We start from the raw sequence: 17,532 nt of genomic DNA, 5'->3' as shown, positions 1-17,532 counted from the left end.
ACAGGGTGTGTTTTCTGCTAGACTGTCACCTTAAAAGCCTCAGGGTGGCAGCAGTACCATGCTATGAGCAACTCTAACAATGCACGTAGTAAGCAGCACTCAACTGGTGAAGAGAGGAGGAAGAAATAGGAAAGGGAGAACAAAGCTGGACAAATAAGACTGGAGGTTTAGTTTGTACTGAATGGACAATGAGAGAAGCCAAGGTGGGTGTGGAAGCTAGGGGAGTAGAAATGGAATTCCGAGTCTTCCTCGCCTAGGTCAGATAAGAGAATCCCCTAGTTGATGGAGGGGATTGGGTCATGCAGCCTATGACCTCTAGGGTCACTGGTTCTGATACTGCTCGTGTCAGCAGTGACAAAAAGCCACTGCTGCCCTACACTCTTAAATGGCCTGTGTGAAGTGGTCTTAGTCCAGTTTCTAGTAGAGTTGAGTCCGACACAACAGCCACCACACCCCAGCAGGCATTAAATGGATCCCTTTTTAGCGGTCTCAGCAGAGAGGTGAAGGATGGAACGTGGAGACTGAACTCTCCTTTCCCTCTTATAAAATTGGGTTGCCTCTAGGTTCTAGTTGAGGCATGTTAGCAGAGAGCGTTTGCTGGAGAAGCCTGTGCTGTCTGTAGACAGAGGACTTTGGTATCTACTGTGTTGATCCAAACACTAAATTCATTACAAAGCAGGAAACAAGGGGTGAGCAGCAAGCGGGTGAGTCAATAAACGTTTAATATAGGTGCTGAATGAAACGGGACAAGAAGATAACTAATAAGAAAGAGATTCTGAAGGATCCTTGCTGAGGGCTTGACCTAGGCAGAATTCAGCAGCATGAACTGTTGACTTCAATAGGAGCTGGGGATGCTCAGTAGCTTTCAGAGGTGCTCAACACCTACTGAGTGGGGCCCTAATTTAGGGTAGTAACCTGTTGCTATTGGCACAGGCCAGGCCTAATTTGGAAGGTTGTCCTCCAGGTGGGGTGCTCTGTGCTGTCATAACGTAACACAGCATAGTGTCATCATGCTACCAACACTGGCATACAGTTTTTAAACATGGCATCTCTAGGTGACATGTAGAAGCTGCAGCTGTATCACCAGTAGCTGTGATGTGTCTCTGGGATTCCTGACTGCAGATGTGATTTGGGTTCTTATCAGACTATTGGTGCCAATAGGCAAATCCTAAAGGAGCAGCTGAGAAAAGATTTTGGTGAGTTTAGGAAGAGAAAAAGCAAAATTGAAGCATTTTGGAAGCAGTTTTCTATTTCTGTCCAACTAGTGCTGGAACATCTGGATAACCTTGAAGCACTTAAGGACTGACTGTGGGCCACTGGACAAGTTTTGGAGCATCCAGAAAAGCATTTTTGGAGCAGAAAATCCTGAAAATGTCAAGGAAGAAAAAAGCAAATATAAAAACTCAAGGAGTTTGTCCAAGAAATAAAGTGTGGGTGTAGCAATATAGAAATGGTCTTCCATTCTGAGGGAAGTGACCTTCTCATAGCGAGGTGATGAGTTCTGGGGATTCTATTACTTCTGGTTTTGAAGAAGTGAAATTAACAGTGGAGGCTCCTGGAGTTATTTCAGGGAGCTTGGGAAAGCTGAGCTTATGTCTCCCATAGTCTTCCTAGTATGCTGCCAAAAGAGAATTCATCAGTCCCCCATGTGAGGACAGATTAATGCTGAAGTATGAAAAGTGGCCTGAGCTGGTTGAAAAGGACATATCATAGGGCAAGAGAAATACAGGAACGACCTAATAAGGAACATAAATGATTACGTGGAAAAATATGAAGACGTGCGCAAAGCATTACAAGAGATAATAGGGTCATGGAAAAGAGATAGGAATGACCTATTAAGTCATCTTCTCCAGGCTACTTTCACTCCCTTCCTCTCCATCACCAGTGCTCAATACTGCTCTCTGATTCTGACAGTCTGCGAGTCACACGGCTTTTAAAAAAAATCAGCAGGTACAATTATCCTCCATGACAATGGCATGAGGAACAAAGGCTGCTGTACAAACTTCTTCTTACAACAGTTAGCTGCTATACAAGTAAGCCAAACAGGGGAATATGGGAGATACAAAGAGGCAATTCCCTCTGTTATTTGCTTGATTCTGCTTAAAAAAACCCACTGTACATGTACTTCAAACAGGCTTTTAATGTCTAATGGAGATTGGAGCAGGTCACTCATTGCTTGCTATAGAAAGGTTTTTTTGTTTGTTTGTTTGTTTTTTAAAAAGCATAGCTGCTGGTGGGTTTTTATTGGAGTGTGAGGAACAGTCCATTTCACGAAATTCTGCATTGTGAAATCTAAATTGTCTAAAAGTCCCCAGAGCATGGTATGGGCATTTACTGATATTTTATACATTTAGGTTGATTATTAATGGCAGTTCCACTGAAAGCCACATAACCCACAGACGTTTGACCAGTGAAAATAGACTTGCTTGACCAATTTTCTTCATACTTTTGATGCATGTGCACACAAAGAGCTGGGTATCAGTCTGCAATTAATCCATTGCTACAAATCAAAAGGCACTCACATACATTCTTAAGAATGGACCACAAAAGCAGAATTCCTTCCCACACTTGGAGAAGAAAAAGGCAGGCAGAAATTGCATACTACAAGACAGTACAGACCACTCAAATAAGCCTGGACTGGTTTCATCCTTAGTCTTGCAAAGGGTGTCAAAAACATGCATGATACAAACCCCAAAGAATAGCTCTACAAGACCCATCCGTTAAAACATTTACAGTTACAAACAATTTTTCATTTTTTGAAGCAAAACAGTGTTGAGGTAGGAAAGCAACAGCTACTCTTGAATGCAAGGTAGGCCCGATAAACACTGAAGGAGAGGAAAAGGAAGACACTTCTTTCTTTTGGGGGGCGGGGGGGTTTGGAAGGAGGTGTGATAAGATTTCAAGACTCTTCACATCTGCCCCCTCCTAATAGAATCCTTCAAAGCAGGTCAGACAAAAGGGACAACCCCAAAAGACTGAAGTCTTCTATTCCTAGGGTAGGTAGAGATTACATAGTACACACTCCCACACGCACTCTCCCCCTGGTTCCCCTTGTGCCCGACCTCTGTTCTGGATGGTCTACTTCCAGGGCAAGAGACCAATCTCCAGGGGTCACTTAGTCTCTGGCCTCTGCTGAGAGTGCCAAACAGGGATGCTAAGTAGTGCTAATTGCAGTGGTGGGTTTTGTGATGTGGGCAGCAATTTCCGTATTAAGTACCCAAATAATTCTTGTTCTCTTTAGTTTAAGCCATAGTTTATGTTTCAAAAAACCTTTGCAGGGGATGTAAAATTCAGGTGACCTTGGAAAAAGATTCTGCAAACTAGCCCATGATCAAGTCATTCAGGTTTAGGAAACTCAGGCACTGTGTACCACCACTTCAGGTGCAATAAATACTAAAAAGACAATTACTACCCTCCATACAAATCCCTTCTAAGACTCTTTTCTTTCACAGTGCCAACAACGAAAGAAGCAATAAAAATATTTTCCACCTCTGAGGTCCTGATACAATCTAAGAAGATTGAGTAGGCAGGATGTAAATTTTTTTCAGGGCAGTAGCTGTCTGTATTCTTGTGTCTTGTACAGAGCAGATAGAGTCAATCTATTTTTAGAATCAAAGCACTGGAGTGTTCCATTCCACCCCACCCTCCAGGTCTACAGTATTCCAGGATGTCCCAAATCAGGCCCTTTACACATAATCTGATCACTAACCCAGGTGGTGCAGTCTGCTAGAGTTCTAGAAGTGTTTAATAAAGGGACCAATGACAACTTTAAAAATGTTGCCCCCATGAAATTAAAAGTTATGTCATGATATATAAATTGTAAGCAGTGTTTATGATCGCCTGAGATTTATGAAGCCAGAGAGAGAAGCCATTCAATAGTCTGGTGTATATGGTAAAAAAAATACTCTCTCGTCTTGTGATGGAGACATTAAACAAGCTTCCTTCTTTACATTTTCTGGTGGCTACTATACAGGTGGAGTGAAAAGAATCTGTGGCAGTTTCCCAAACAAAGCAAAAAGAGTAGGCTGCATGCATGATGATGAGAGGGGTACAGAAAAAGGAGAAGAAAGCACCGAGGCCTGGTCAATATTCCCTCCATCCATAAAAGTGTCTATCAGATACTGCGCGAGCTATTGCTGAGTGCAAAATCGCTGCCACATTTGTCAATATGCTGTGCCTAGGTTGGGGGCTTTGCAATAGGTCAGTTTCAGTGCTGGAGATAAACTGATGTCATGGAGTCAAGTTGGGGTAATCTATTTACACGATGTGGGCGTTCTCAGCAACACGATGCTTAAGTCCTGTCGGTTTTAAACTGAGATTCACCCACCCTCACACAACTCTGGAATCCCCTGAGCAGCCACCAGGAACAGCTGACTCCATCACTAACTCTTCAAGTCTCCAACCATCCTCACAACTTCCCAGACCTTCCCCACATGGCTGCCCGACAGCCCCTAAGGCAGGACCCACAAGAGTAGCAGCAGGCTCATCACATTGCCCTCTGCTGACTTACTGGTGGTTGGTGGATTCTTCACACTGCCCTCTCCTTTGAAAAGGATGTATCCTCACGGTCATATTTAACCCACTAGAAGATCCTTGTGCCAGAGGGCTGCCATATACCATCAGCTCAAAGTCCAGGTCAGCCAATCACACCCTGCCCAGTTTGGGTGTCCCACCATGGTTGATCCAATGCGCCAGGCATTTTCACAGGGGCGACTGGCAGAGCAGGATTTGTTCCAGTTATTGACATACTTGTGCCAATCAATAGCAGTTGTTGCCGACGACCTTAGTGAGTTCCTCCTTTTTTGTGTACTGGGTACTTGTAGCATTTCTACATGGTCCAAATGTTCCAAATTCCTTTTGTTCTCCTCTGGAACTGCATACAAGAGTACGCTGGGGTCCTCAGTCCATGTTCAACATGAGTGCTTAGACTTTCTGCACTAAGTGAGACCCTTTCAAATCCTTCAAGTTCTTGTGCCAATACAGCTCCCAATCCATATTCACGAGCACGTGAGTCTAATCCAAAAGGGGGTTTTGTAACATGGGTAGAATAAGATAGAAGCACCAATTCACAACCAGTGAGTGCTGAAACACTTTCCCTTCTACTCCATTTCTATGCAATTTAGCAAACCCACGATTTAACCTTCTGTAGTTGGTGCAGAGCGCTACAGAACTCTGTATCTGTCAGCATCAGAAGAGCTGGTCCGTTCTGTGCTGACTCAATTTCCTTTCACTGGAAATGCCCTCCTCCTCTACTGTGTGCCTGAGCCAGGGTAACTTTTTGAAACAACTCTCAGTTCTTTGGATTAAATTTCCAATCAGCACTCAAATTTATCACAGGTCATTGGTAAATATATCAATTCTGGATTAGAAATTGTAGCATGCCTCAGGATATCTTCCAGGCGAAGCTGAAAGGGGCATGCCACACAATATCCTCACCAGGAGCCTCTCAAAAGGTGGAAGGGGCACTACACAAGCCAAAAGCCATTACTTTAAATTGCCACAGTCCCTGTCCTGCTACAAAGGCGGTAGTCTTCTCTTGCCATTTTGGATCTACTGCCACCTGTCAACAACTACTCTCAAGATCCAGTGAGGAAACCCAGATTTAACCTGCTTTTCTATGCCATTTGCCCCTTCTGTAAAATGGGGATGGTAGTGACAACTTTTGTAAAGTGCCTTGAGATCTGCTGGTAAAAGCCACTATTTAAAATCTAGGTACTAGTATTGCATCCTCCAGGATCTTATCCCATTCATGGCAAAGGATAAAAATCCTTTCAGCTACAGAAAGTCTACACAGCAGCTAGGAGGGTGCTTCCCAGCTCAGGTAGACACACACACACACACACACTAGCTCTGCTCAAGCAAGCACACTAAAAATAGCACCGGGGCTGCAGGGGCATGGGCTAGCTGCCTCAGTACAACTGCCTGACCCCCTGGCCACTCATGCAGCCACAGCCCCACTGCTATTTTTAGAGCCCTAGCCTGACCAGAGCTATGGTGTGTCTGCCTAACCGCACTGGGAAACACCCTCCCACTGCTGCGTAGACGTATGCTTAATTTTCTACGGTCCACATAAAAACTAATGCTATCATATTTTTTCCTGACCAGAAAGACAGGTTTGGCCCAAAGTCTACTTGAAATTTCAATTAGACCTTCCTGATACACTTCCCTAAAGACCTGTAAAGACCCTTCTCTTTATGAAATCAGTAAGCAGTGAAGCATTTGTTTGATGAGCTGCCATCCTCCAGTGTCAGTGTCAGTGCTGTCCAGTTTATCTTTTCTGGAATGGGAGAAAAAAATCTCACTTCTTTACAAGCAAGTTTCTCAAATCTTCCTGCTGCTCATTTAAACATACAACACTGCACTGGAACACCATCTAAACCCACACTGGAAAAATCACCTTCCACCCCTTTCTCCCTTAGAGCATCTCTCTATGCAAGTATTTACCAGATTCTCTGGTTCCAGTTTTGCCACTGTGATTTTCTTTTTCCACATTTGACGTTTGTCAGAAATATTCAGCAGCTGAACAGGAATTTGTTCCTGCTTCAGGTTGACAAGAATTTTAGTAGCTTAAATTCCCCACAGACCCTATGTCTCAACGCAGTTCTCAACTTCCCTCAATTCCCCCTTCCAAGGGAGCTATCCCAAACATATGATTGCTACTATAGTTTCAACACATAGGAGAAGGACAATTTGCTTTTACATATAATCTGTCACCTGCAAAACATGAGCCATAACGGAAAAGGAATTTTCAGATGGCAGATGGACACCTTTCCTGGCATCTACTATTAGCCAGAGTAAAATCCAAGTCAGTAACCAGCTCATCCCCACACTCAGCTATCCAGACATCTTGCTCCAATTCTAGAGATGCAATGTTTAAACCCAGTTTCCCCATTTTTGGACAGGTGTGTGGTTTCCCAGACACTCTACCTGAGCCCAATTTAGCCATTTGATTTTTGGAACCTCTGTTCCCTAGCATTTTTAGCATGTCTGGTCTGATAGTCATTGCATTTGAGCCAGTGTCTACGATAAGGTCTGGTCTACACTACAAACCTATACCGGCATAAGTATATCATAAGTGACGTAGTTATACCAACCTAATCCCCCTGTGTAGACTGAGTTTTGATGGCAGGACAGCTTCTCCCACCAACATAGCAACCGCCTCTCAGGGAGGTGGATTACCTAAGCCGACAGCAGAGCTCTCTCCCACTGGCTTAGGCTAGGTCTACACTACCCGCCTGAATCGGTGGGTAGAAATCGATCTCTCGGGGATCGAATTATCGCGTCTTGTCGGGACGCGACAGTCGATCCCCGAATCGACGCTCTTACTCCACCAGCGGAGGTGGGAGTAAGCGCCGTCGACGGGGAGCTGCGGAGGTCGATTTTGCTGCCGTCCTCACAGCGGGGTAAGTCGGTTCCGATAGGTCGAATTCAGCTATGCTATTCGCGTAGCTGAATTTACGTATCTTAAATCGACCCCCCCCCGTAGTGAAGACCTGCCCTTAGAATGGTACAGCTGTGCTGTTGCAGCATTCAAGTGTAGACGTGCCCTTAGTGTGTATTTCACAATCTCTATTAGAGACAACAAGATGGGTGAAGTAATGTCTTTTATTGGACCAACTTCTGTTGGTGAGAGAGACAAGCTTTTGAGTTTACACAGTGCTCTTCTACAAGTCTGGAAAACTGACAGTGTCACTGCTAAATACAAGATGGAACAGATTGTTTAGCATAAGCAGTTAACATATTTCAAGGGACCATTCAAGGTGAAGTGGCCTGTTGACACCCCTCCAGTCATAGGGAGGAAAGGAAGAGAGTGGGGGAAGCAGCTGGGGGAGTGAGGGGTGAAGGTGTTAGTGGTTTATGGATTGTTGTAATAAGCCATAAATCCAGTTTCCCAGACCTGAAGAAGAGCTCTGTGTAAGCTCGCAAGCTTGTCTTTCACCAACAGAAGTTGGGCCAGTAAAAGGTATTACCTCACCCACCTTGTCTCTCTAATGTCCTGGGACCTACACAGCTACACCACAGCATACAGTCTCTATTACACATTCAATAGCCAAACTCCCAATGCTGTTCATTAACTGCCCATATCTAAAGGAAAATGGTGGGGTTACCTCCTGTGCTGTCAAGCTTTCCCCTTGTAGCTTGGCGTCAGCCTGTTTCCTGCTCTGTGGGGAGGGTCTAACCTTAGGCACTTGTGATACTGTCTTCCCTTGATTTTATAAGGAACCCTTTTTTGGCCAGTCTTTTCATAGTACCATCATTCAATTGAATTACTTCCTTTTTTCATTACTGCCAATCTCCTTTGTTTTACAAACCGAATTTAATACCATTTCAAATAATTCAAAAGTATCATGAATCCAGCTACAATCTCCTTCCCCCCTCCCCCCATCATGCAGATTTACAGATCTGTACCTACAGGGCTTGTACCAGACGGCTACAACCTTACACAGTAATAGTTGCCTTCTGCACTGCACAGCAGGGGAGACACACTCCACAATCTCGCATAGCATCCTTGGTTTTGTTTTGAAGACCTTGATATACAAAATCCCCATACAGCAGAGCATCAATGTCTTATCCAAGTTGCCTGGTTTGCTCATTTCCTCATCCAAGTATCTGACTTTAACATGGTTTGTAAGCCCTGGATTTTCTTCTCTAGACAGTTCATCATATTCCAAGCCTTTGCTGCAGCTCATCTTTGTTAAGCAAGTTCCAAGCTGACCAAAGCCTTTTGATGTTTTTCTATTTCTTTGAAAAAAAAAATTAGTCTATGGTATTCAAGCTGCTGTTCATCTCTTCAGTCAGGGCTGGCAAAACAAGCTGAACATTTCATACATAGTTTCCAAAATCCCCTCAAGCCCTTTGTAGCTTCTGATTCAATATAATTTTTATTTCCAAATATCTGGATTTGATCTCTGCCTTCAGGGCATATCTCAGTCCTTCCTGAGAAGCCTCCAGACCATTTTAATTCCTCTTGGCCTGGTCTTAGTGCTTCTTGGATAGCTTTGATTTCTGTAAGCACCACACTGACTTTTTCCATCCTTTTTCAATGGGAACACCAGCTCACATTTTCTCTTCTTAGAAATTTAACCCTGTCTCTGATACCAGTATTGAACTTTGGCCAAGTGGTGGCAGAGTTCAAGGTCTTGCAGCAGTTTCTGTCATTGGAAAGAAAACGATGTCTCAGAGTCAGGTCCGGTGTAATCTGTTTTATTTACATGATGTACATGAGTCCTGATACTCTGAAATCAATATGACCCCTCTGCATACAGGTAACGCTGGAATCCTCAGCTCCATCACCCTGGGCAGACACCAGGAACAGCTGCCTCTGATGCTCTCTCCTCCAGGTTTCCAACCACCCTCCCAACTGCCATGGACCCTTTCCCTCCTGGCAGCCCTTGAGACCCACATTCAGGAGCCAGAAAAGCAGCATCAGTATCACTCTCACAAATTTCATCACACTCCTGTATGCTGACCGACTACTGCTCAGCAGATTCATCACAAATATAACGAATGGAATCCCAGTAACTCAATGTTTTGGGATACGCAGAGTAGAACAGACACTAGAGAACACCAATTTCACTAGATTTGAAAGAAATCATTTACTCAGTCACACTATGTGGAAAATGATTTTGTTCTGACTACACAGGCAGTTGAAGTTTTTTCAGTACTGGTTACAGGTGTCACAAACATTTCCTAGAATAGTAGGAGCTTGACTTCAGTGCCTACTACTGGCTAAGGGGTAAGTAGAGGACTTTTATAATGTCCCTTCTTTTCAAATACATATCAAAGGCAGTAGTAACTTCTATAAATTAATTATTGTCAACAGGGCCAGATTTACCCCTTACGTGCCCCTAGGCACTGACCTTAGTGTTGCACACAGTTTTAGAGAGGAAGGCGCCCCTAGAATGCCAGTGCCCCTAGGCACGTGCCTAATTGGAAATCTGGCCCTGACTGTCAAGTGTCTCCATTTTCCCCCCAATATAGCTAAAATAGAAGTATTAAATTTTAGCTTATTATAATTTTATGCTGAATGTTCCAAAATGCAAGCAGCAAAAGAGGCACCCACATCATTTTTTAAAAGGATTTCCTCACCTCCTCTACCCCATTTTATATCCGAAGTCATGCTGGCCAGCTCCCTCTACAACAGCACCCTGGTGTGCACCACACCCTGTGAAGTCATTAGAGCACGGTACCACCCTATGGGTAAAGGAAAGGTCAGGCAGGTAGCGTAATACTACTGCACATGAACTTTGAGTTCAGTGAATCAAGTGATCCTCCTGGCTAGCTATGCCTAGGCACCATATAAATCCTAATAATAAAAACTTCATTGTCTCCCTCCTCCTTGGCCAGTCCAGATGGTTAAGGAAATCTCATTAATGAAGGAAAGACACAAAGATGACAGCAGGCAAACAACCCAAAAGGTGGCAGCTGAATGTTAGCATGTCTCCCCCTCCCTTTCAACAAACCAAGTTACATTCACAAAACAAAAGGAAACAAGGTTAAAATGAAGTTTATTAGTTTTTTGTTTTGTTTTTTAAGCTTTTTTTTTTATATAAAACTGTTTGTGAAACAGCTATTTTATTCCCATGGCAGAGTGACCCCTGAAAGATGCACTAACCCCTTCTTAAGGCCTTAACAAGAAAAAATTTATTTGTCTTTTTAAACTCAAATGTTTAAAAATTACACAATTTACAAAAAAATAACCATATGGTATAGGCTATTAAATTGACATTCTCCCTTCCTTTGGAAAAAAACAACAAAACCCCAAAACAACCCACCCACACACTAAAGAAGGGTTAATTGAACATTCCTGGACAATTTAAACACACATTGATTCCATCAACATTCAGACTTCCTGTTCAACTTCCCACCCTGGCAGACAAACCAACATCCTCCTTTAGCCTGCTTTCAAAAGAGACGGCAGCTTCTTGGAATGATTTAGGGGTGTTCATCATTACCATGAATGGCAGAAACACCCTCCCCGCACCCACCATTTGGTGCGGACATATCCACATCTATATGGGGTGTGTGTATTTGGCTAGCAGCAGCTACCTTTTACTTCACAAGTCGCATGACCTAGGAGTCAGATGTTTTTCAAGCTTCTATTGTTAATCAAAATAAATAGTGTTTCTTGAAAAGAAAATATTGTAAACTCACTCCCCACGCATACACATATGAACAACTCATTGCCTGCAGCCATCCAATCCCCCTTCCTACCCCACAGATAGTTTTGTAATGAAAGAGGATTTTTTGTTTTATTTTCTTTAAATCTCGAGCTCTTCTTCCGGAAGTGGGGGAGAAGAGGAGGGAGACAAATCTGGTTAGTGGAATGCATAATTCCACTCCCTTTTCAACAAAGAGGGGGATAGTTCAGGAGCCTCCTTTGGATTCTGGACTTAACATTTACTGTAATTAGAAGAAATTGTGAATTTATCTGTGTTTTTAATATTGAATCAAATGCATAAAAAGGGATAGTGCACCTTTCATTTAAAACAAAGTCTTCCAAGACTAAAAAATAGATCTTTATATATATATATATATTTTATCCCTCCCTCTTTAATTCCCCCCACCTGTTTCCTCTTTTTCCCACCCCTCCCCATTGTCACTATGGAGTTTGTGTCCATGGAAACAGCTGGTTCAGACTCCTTGGTCATATTCTGTGATGTCATCAGTCTTGAGTGTGATGTAAGAATTTATGAAGGAAGTGCTGGCATTGGCAGGCACATCAAGAGGGGGCATGGCTGCACAGTGGGAGAGATTTCATTCAGTCATGAATGTCCACCGCTTTTTATCTCAACAGCCTAACCTGCAAAACAAAGTGAACACAGCAATATTAGTATACTTATAGTTACCCGTGTAACAGCCACCAGGACTTCAGAGCAGCTTACCCAACAACCTGACATAACAGCAATGCCAAGAGCTAAGTTTACAGAAGCATGATCGTTGTTATTTCTTTACAACAAATTTTATGTGGTGAAAGGTATCAGATTAACAAGCCTTGGAGACTATCTATTTAGCTACAGAAGGGGTACAGCATGGGCAACCACAGGAGCATATGTTTCTCCTACCACCACCAAGCCTCAGACTTTATAACACAGAACTACTTCCTGCAGTGAGAAGATCATTAATCCTTAGTCTGTTTGTTGGAAACTAGCAACAAAGGGGCCCAATTAGGATCAGTTATGATGGTGGATCTGTGAGGTGACTCCTGCCCACTAGGAACTGGACCGAGACGCCAACACATTTTATACAGACAGATCTCTAACCAGCCATCAGATAGTAACAACTTTTAACCAACACCAACCTGGGACTGTAATGAAACTGATGATTGAGTTAACAGGTTCCATATCCAGTTATTAATTGCCTGAAGTGACCAGTCCTCACTAGAGGGAGGATGAGCCACATTGTGTGTATAATTTACATTTCCTTATGCTATTTTCTTGTTGTAGGTTGCAGACTGCAGGGGTAAGATTAGTGTAAGGAAATCTTGGGGTGTCTTCAGGCAAAACCTCAAACTCTGGAATGGCCAGTCCTTCTCTAGGATGTTTAGTATTTCAACTGCACAGATCAAGAAATTACATGAGGAACGATACAGAACTCCGGGAGTTTAAGTATAGTTGGGACTGAAGTAGCTCAAAACAGGAGTCGAATTCTCCACAATTAAAGCCACACGTCCTGTTCACTTTTCTAGAAAACACCTCACTCTCCCTTAACAAGTTGCCACTGCTAAGAAAACTTAAAAGATTTAAATATTCTATTCCTTCCTGTGACCCAAGATTTAGTTATATTGCAAGAATACTCCTTTGCTGTAGCTCACGTAACACTCATATATCCTTTCCCCCTCATAAATGAGCTCAAGTGAAAAACAAAACCCACAACTTATGCTGAACGTATGAACTGCAGTTAATAGCATTAGAGGTGCACGCACAAAATGCACCTACTACTGACAGTTACAACTCCAGAACTCCCAGCTGGCTGTGCTATGAAAAGATAAGCTATTCGGAGTATCAGATCCCCTCCTAGCAAGCATACTACTTTACTGCTAAAATTCTCACATGCAGCAATATAAGGCTAAGGGCAAACAAAAAGACATGAAGCAAGTGTGTAAAAAATAACAGACTACTATAAAGAGGAGATATCACTGCAGGAGAGAGGGAAATTCCTAGAAGTAACAGCTCAGGCAGCTAATCCTTGTTGGTATTCATTATTGTGCAACTGTAAGCCCTTATTGAAGGAGTAGCAAGCCCATGCTGCTGCCTCTGGCTTCTGTTCAACTGTGGCTTGCCCATGCTTGGAAGCAATCCAGAGCATTAGGCACTGACTCAGGGAAGGAACAGGCTCACCATGTATAAAGTTCCTCCCTGTTCCTGGCAAAAAATCCAGAGCACCAGGCGCACTCACACACAGTCACTCTCCATATCGGGAATTGACACAAATGTTCTAGGGGCAAACTGGCTCAGGAAGCAGGAGCAGCAAACAGACACACAACCCACTACCATTCCTGAACTTGATCCAGAGCACTAGAGCGCAGGCCTTTTTTTCCCTTACGGAGATCAGAATGAAAGCAGCCAAAAACAAAGAAAAAAAAACCCCAACCACCCCAACAGCCTATTCCTTCCATTCTAGCAGGCAACTTTACAGCCCATTTCCACCAAAAGCAGCAACAGGACACACATCTGTCCCACTGTGAGAAGATAGTTTCCCTAAACAACCATGCATATCACATTGATTCAAACTTACAAGAATAGTTTGATGGGGGGGAGGGGAGGGAGGCGGGTGCAGGGCCAAATGAGAGGAAAGGATCCATAAGACTGTCTCTACTATAGCGGGGTGGGGAGAGACACCAGTATCTCCAGATTAGAAGTATCTGGGAGAAGAGAAGAGGTGAGGAGAAATGCAACACCCAGCTTCAGGCACAGCATTCATATACTTGTGATTTTATCCCCCTTTCCTCTCCCCTGTGGGATTCTCAAATCCTTGTCATCGTTTTGAGGACGCCTTAACTTGTACTACTCCATACTTTCACACTAGGCTTTTTATTCAGAGCTTATGGGCCAGATCCGTGTCTCCTTGTCTGGCCCCTACGCACCCCTCCTGCTGTGCAAAGTGGCCCTAAAGATGCCCCAACAGAGCCACTGGAGATTCTAGCGAGGGAGGAGAATCCTTAGCAGTCATAGTCAGCTCTACAACACCCCACTTTTCTCCCCCCTCCCGTACACATAAGGGAGCATCTTGGGGGTGGGAGGGAACGCGCCGAGGGAGCATCTAGCTCCAGTGACCCCTGACCAGGAGGCAGTTACAAGCAAGCACTGGTTAGAGGAGCACGGAAGCCGCTTTTACTTCTGCTAAGGGCTAAACTGGCTCCAGGGACTGAAGGAGCATAAAGATGCTTTAAATCACCTCCCTCTTTTCCTTGGGGTCCTGTGCCAAGAACTGGTCAGCCAGATTTGGTGGCCATATATATTTAAGCAGCAGATCTCCCTTACAGCTTTGAGAGGAAAGAAGCCCTACTATATGGGTTAAAATTAGACGTTATTTAACAATTTTCACTAAGCTATACAGGAGAGAGCTTGCATCATCAGGCTCTAGCCTTGTAGCCTCCAGTTAGAGGTTCCTTGGCCTGAGAGGCAGGAATCTCCACTAACAGCGAAACAGGAAAAGCAGCAATGTACCATAAACCTTCCACTTCCAAAACCAATACCCAAACGTGGAGAGACGATTTATTGCCATTCCGCCAACAAAAATACCCATGCGGGTGGAAGAACTAACAAGCCTGGGAGAAGACAGTAGTGGGTAACAAGACCATGACCCACACATTTATAAATGAGAGTACTGTGGGATGTAGACTGGGCCGCTTGGAGAATCCCTGAAACCAGGCAAGGAGCAAAGGCTGCAGCCCTACAACCAGAGTTCTGACCTGTACTGCATTATGCACTAGCTTCTACATTAGAGCTGCTTCAGGCTCTCTGGCCCAATGCACTGGTAGTTTGCAGGACAGGGGCTGCTGGCTGGTAGTGGAAGCAGTTGCTTCTCAAGCTGCAGCTCTGGACTCCCTGCTCCTCTACTCCCAGAAGCAAAGAGGCCTATGCGGAAAGGAGGGGAGCTGCCCATGAGTTTACAGCAGTAGTCAGACAGGAGAGGGTGCTGCTGGGCTTACACAGGAGGGAAAGAAAAAAGGAGCAAAAGTACTCTGCAGCTCAAGAGCCTGATGTGGTCCCTGTTCCCTCCTGTGAATAATGTCTAGGGCTCGGCCTACCAGCTCCTTCTCTTCTCTCCTATTCAAAATCTAACACTGGCTCCTCCTGAGCAGCTTCATATACTCTCTATACTCCTTGGAGAGAGAAGGGAGTAAAGGGGGGAGAGAAAGAGGATCATGACCAACCGCAGCCCCTTGGGAGGGACAGAGGAGGACGGCAAATCAGCTGTGTGTGTGAATGGGCATGATTGGAATGTGGGAGGCTGCATACATTTGGGGGCCTCATTAATTGTATGGGGATGTTGCAAGAATTAATTTGGGGGCAGTCTGGGCAGGGATCACTCAGGCCCTCACCCTGGTGCCCCATGAAAAGCCTATGTAGAGACCCCATTCCTGAATCCACCAGAAGCCTGGAAAGGGACCCCACATATACCTGACTCTAAAAGTGGAACACCTTTGTTTTGCTGTATGTCACACCACAAGCAGCAGATATTTGTTTATAGTGTGGCATACAACAAAACACCAGTGTCGTTTGTCACGCACTGTGGTGGCGTATTTTTCACATTGGCAGGTTGGATGGTTGAGAGGCATGCCTACAACTTCCCATGGGGAGCAGAAGAATGTTGGGGGAGGGGAGAGGTAGAGGCAGAGTTGGAAGGGGAAAGAAGTTGTCAGAAGAACCGTTTTCCCCTCTCTCACACCCTAATCCTTCCCCTCACCTAAGAGGGCTTGTCACAAGCAAGGGCAAATGTCCTGGATCCACTGCTTCCTTACTGGGGGAACTTCTAGAAGGAGGGGAGGAACAGAATACAATGATTATTATTATTAATAATACTTTGAGCACCATAGCTGTACAAAGCACTTTATAAAGCTAAGATGACAGGTATCTGCCTCGTGGAACTTACAATGGATCAAGCATGAAACTCAGACTAGACTGCCCTGCGAGAGGGGATTAACACTGGAAAACTATGCAGTTACTTTCCTCTAAGAACAGACAACAAGTTAAGCAACCTGAAACTGAAAAATCAACATGAAAAGAAATTAAGGGCACATTAATGTTCACTGACTCCTGACGTCTTATAAAACAAAGATCTAACAGTTACCAGGGTGAATCAAAATAAATAATTTAAAAATAATTAAAAACTATTTTTTAAAAATGTAAATTAAATAAGGTTTGTTTTTTAAAATAAACATTTAAAATTAAACTTGAAACTGACAACCTATATTAAGGCCTGGAACCAGACTTTGCTGTACTGCTAAACAACTTTTGAGAGCAGGAACCACTTTTGCAGGTGTACACAATATCTTCCTCATTTCAGTTTATTCAACTAGTTCAATTCAATTACTAGTTAATTCTAAGTTAAGAAACGAAGTCAGAATTGAAAAAGTAGGAAAGATTGTCTTCCTCTTCCAATCTATGAATAAGAACTAGGTGTGAGAGGATGAGATCTCCTAGTTCTAAAATCTTGAATGGCATAGTGACCAGAAACAATCAGTTCAATCTACTTACTACAGACAACACTTTCCTTTAATAAATTAGATAGTTTTGCATCTAAAACATGTTTTTATAAACTTTTAGATAAACTTTTTTCCTTAAGTATCAAGCACATTTAAGGTGGTTCTATTTAATACATTAAAAATGCTGTTTTAATTGAATTTTAATTTCCATCCAAATAGAGTTTAACACAAATAACAAGTAAAAAATTAATCTAATAAATAAGAAATGCATCATTCAACCATTTTCTATCATAAAATGTAAAAATTAAGAATCTCAATAAATGCAAGTTAAGCTATATAACCACTTAAATAAATGTGTATAGATACAGTATATCCACCTGGTTAGAAAAAAGAAGCACAAGTTTTAATGTAAAGGTTATATAGTTGCAAATCAGAATGTTTTAATGGTTACTGGCCAGTGAGAATCAACCTCTCTTTAGCAAAACAACTAAAATGTACAAATGCAAAACAAGATTAAAATCTATTCTTTTAACCAAGGTTTCCTGGTTACTGATTTAAAATATGATTAAAATCAGTAATTTAAATTGCTTTTATTTAAACAGTCCACCCTGATTATCATAAAGAAGCCAGCTCCATGTCTGCTCAGGTTTACAGAGCTGCAAAAGACACCAGCAACACACACTGCTAGACCATTATCCAATTATTTCTCAGCCACACCATCATTTACACTTTTTGCCTTCCATAGAGTTGAATTAAAAAAACTTGACGATCTTTACTATTTAGGAAAAATTGACAATAAATATTAATGGTTAATTTTGTTTGAATGGCTATTTCTCTTTAATGAAAGTCTCAGAATGTAAGAGTACTAAAAATCACAGACA

The 17,532-nt window shown here is 43.0% G+C and overlaps 1 protein-coding gene across 7 annotated transcripts in view; it reads right to left on the bottom strand.

Annotated features, from left to right (window-relative positions):
* Positions 1–2,868: 2,868 nt before the first annotated feature.
* The window catches only part of TCF20 (transcription factor 20), a 200,206-nt gene continuing 185,542 nt past the window's right edge, over positions 2,869–17,532 (bottom strand). For 4 of the 7 annotated variants that reach the window (XM_005293044.5, XM_005293045.5, XM_042859705.2 and 1 more), the window contains one exon: positions 2,869–11,803. Coding sequence is in view for 1 of the 7 variants with exons in the window: in XM_008173235.4 (XP_008171457.3) it covers positions 11,786–11,803 (18 nt within the window). In the remaining 6 variants the exon portion in view is untranslated. Of the gene's footprint in view, positions 11,804–15,912; positions 15,979–17,532 lie in introns of all 7 variants that reach the window. The other 3 variants (XR_006176718.2, XR_010594907.1, XR_010594919.1) reach the window with 1 other exon arrangement.

The sequence above is a fragment of the Chrysemys picta genome, chromosome 1, assembly GCF_011386835.1.
Source record: "Chrysemys picta bellii isolate R12L10 chromosome 1, ASM1138683v2, whole genome shotgun sequence".
In the NCBI taxonomy this organism is placed as follows: domain Eukaryota; kingdom Metazoa; phylum Chordata; order Testudines; family Emydidae; genus Chrysemys; species Chrysemys picta.
Note: the sequence above shows the minus strand (reverse complement) of the source record. Positions and strands in the feature narration are given on the sequence as shown.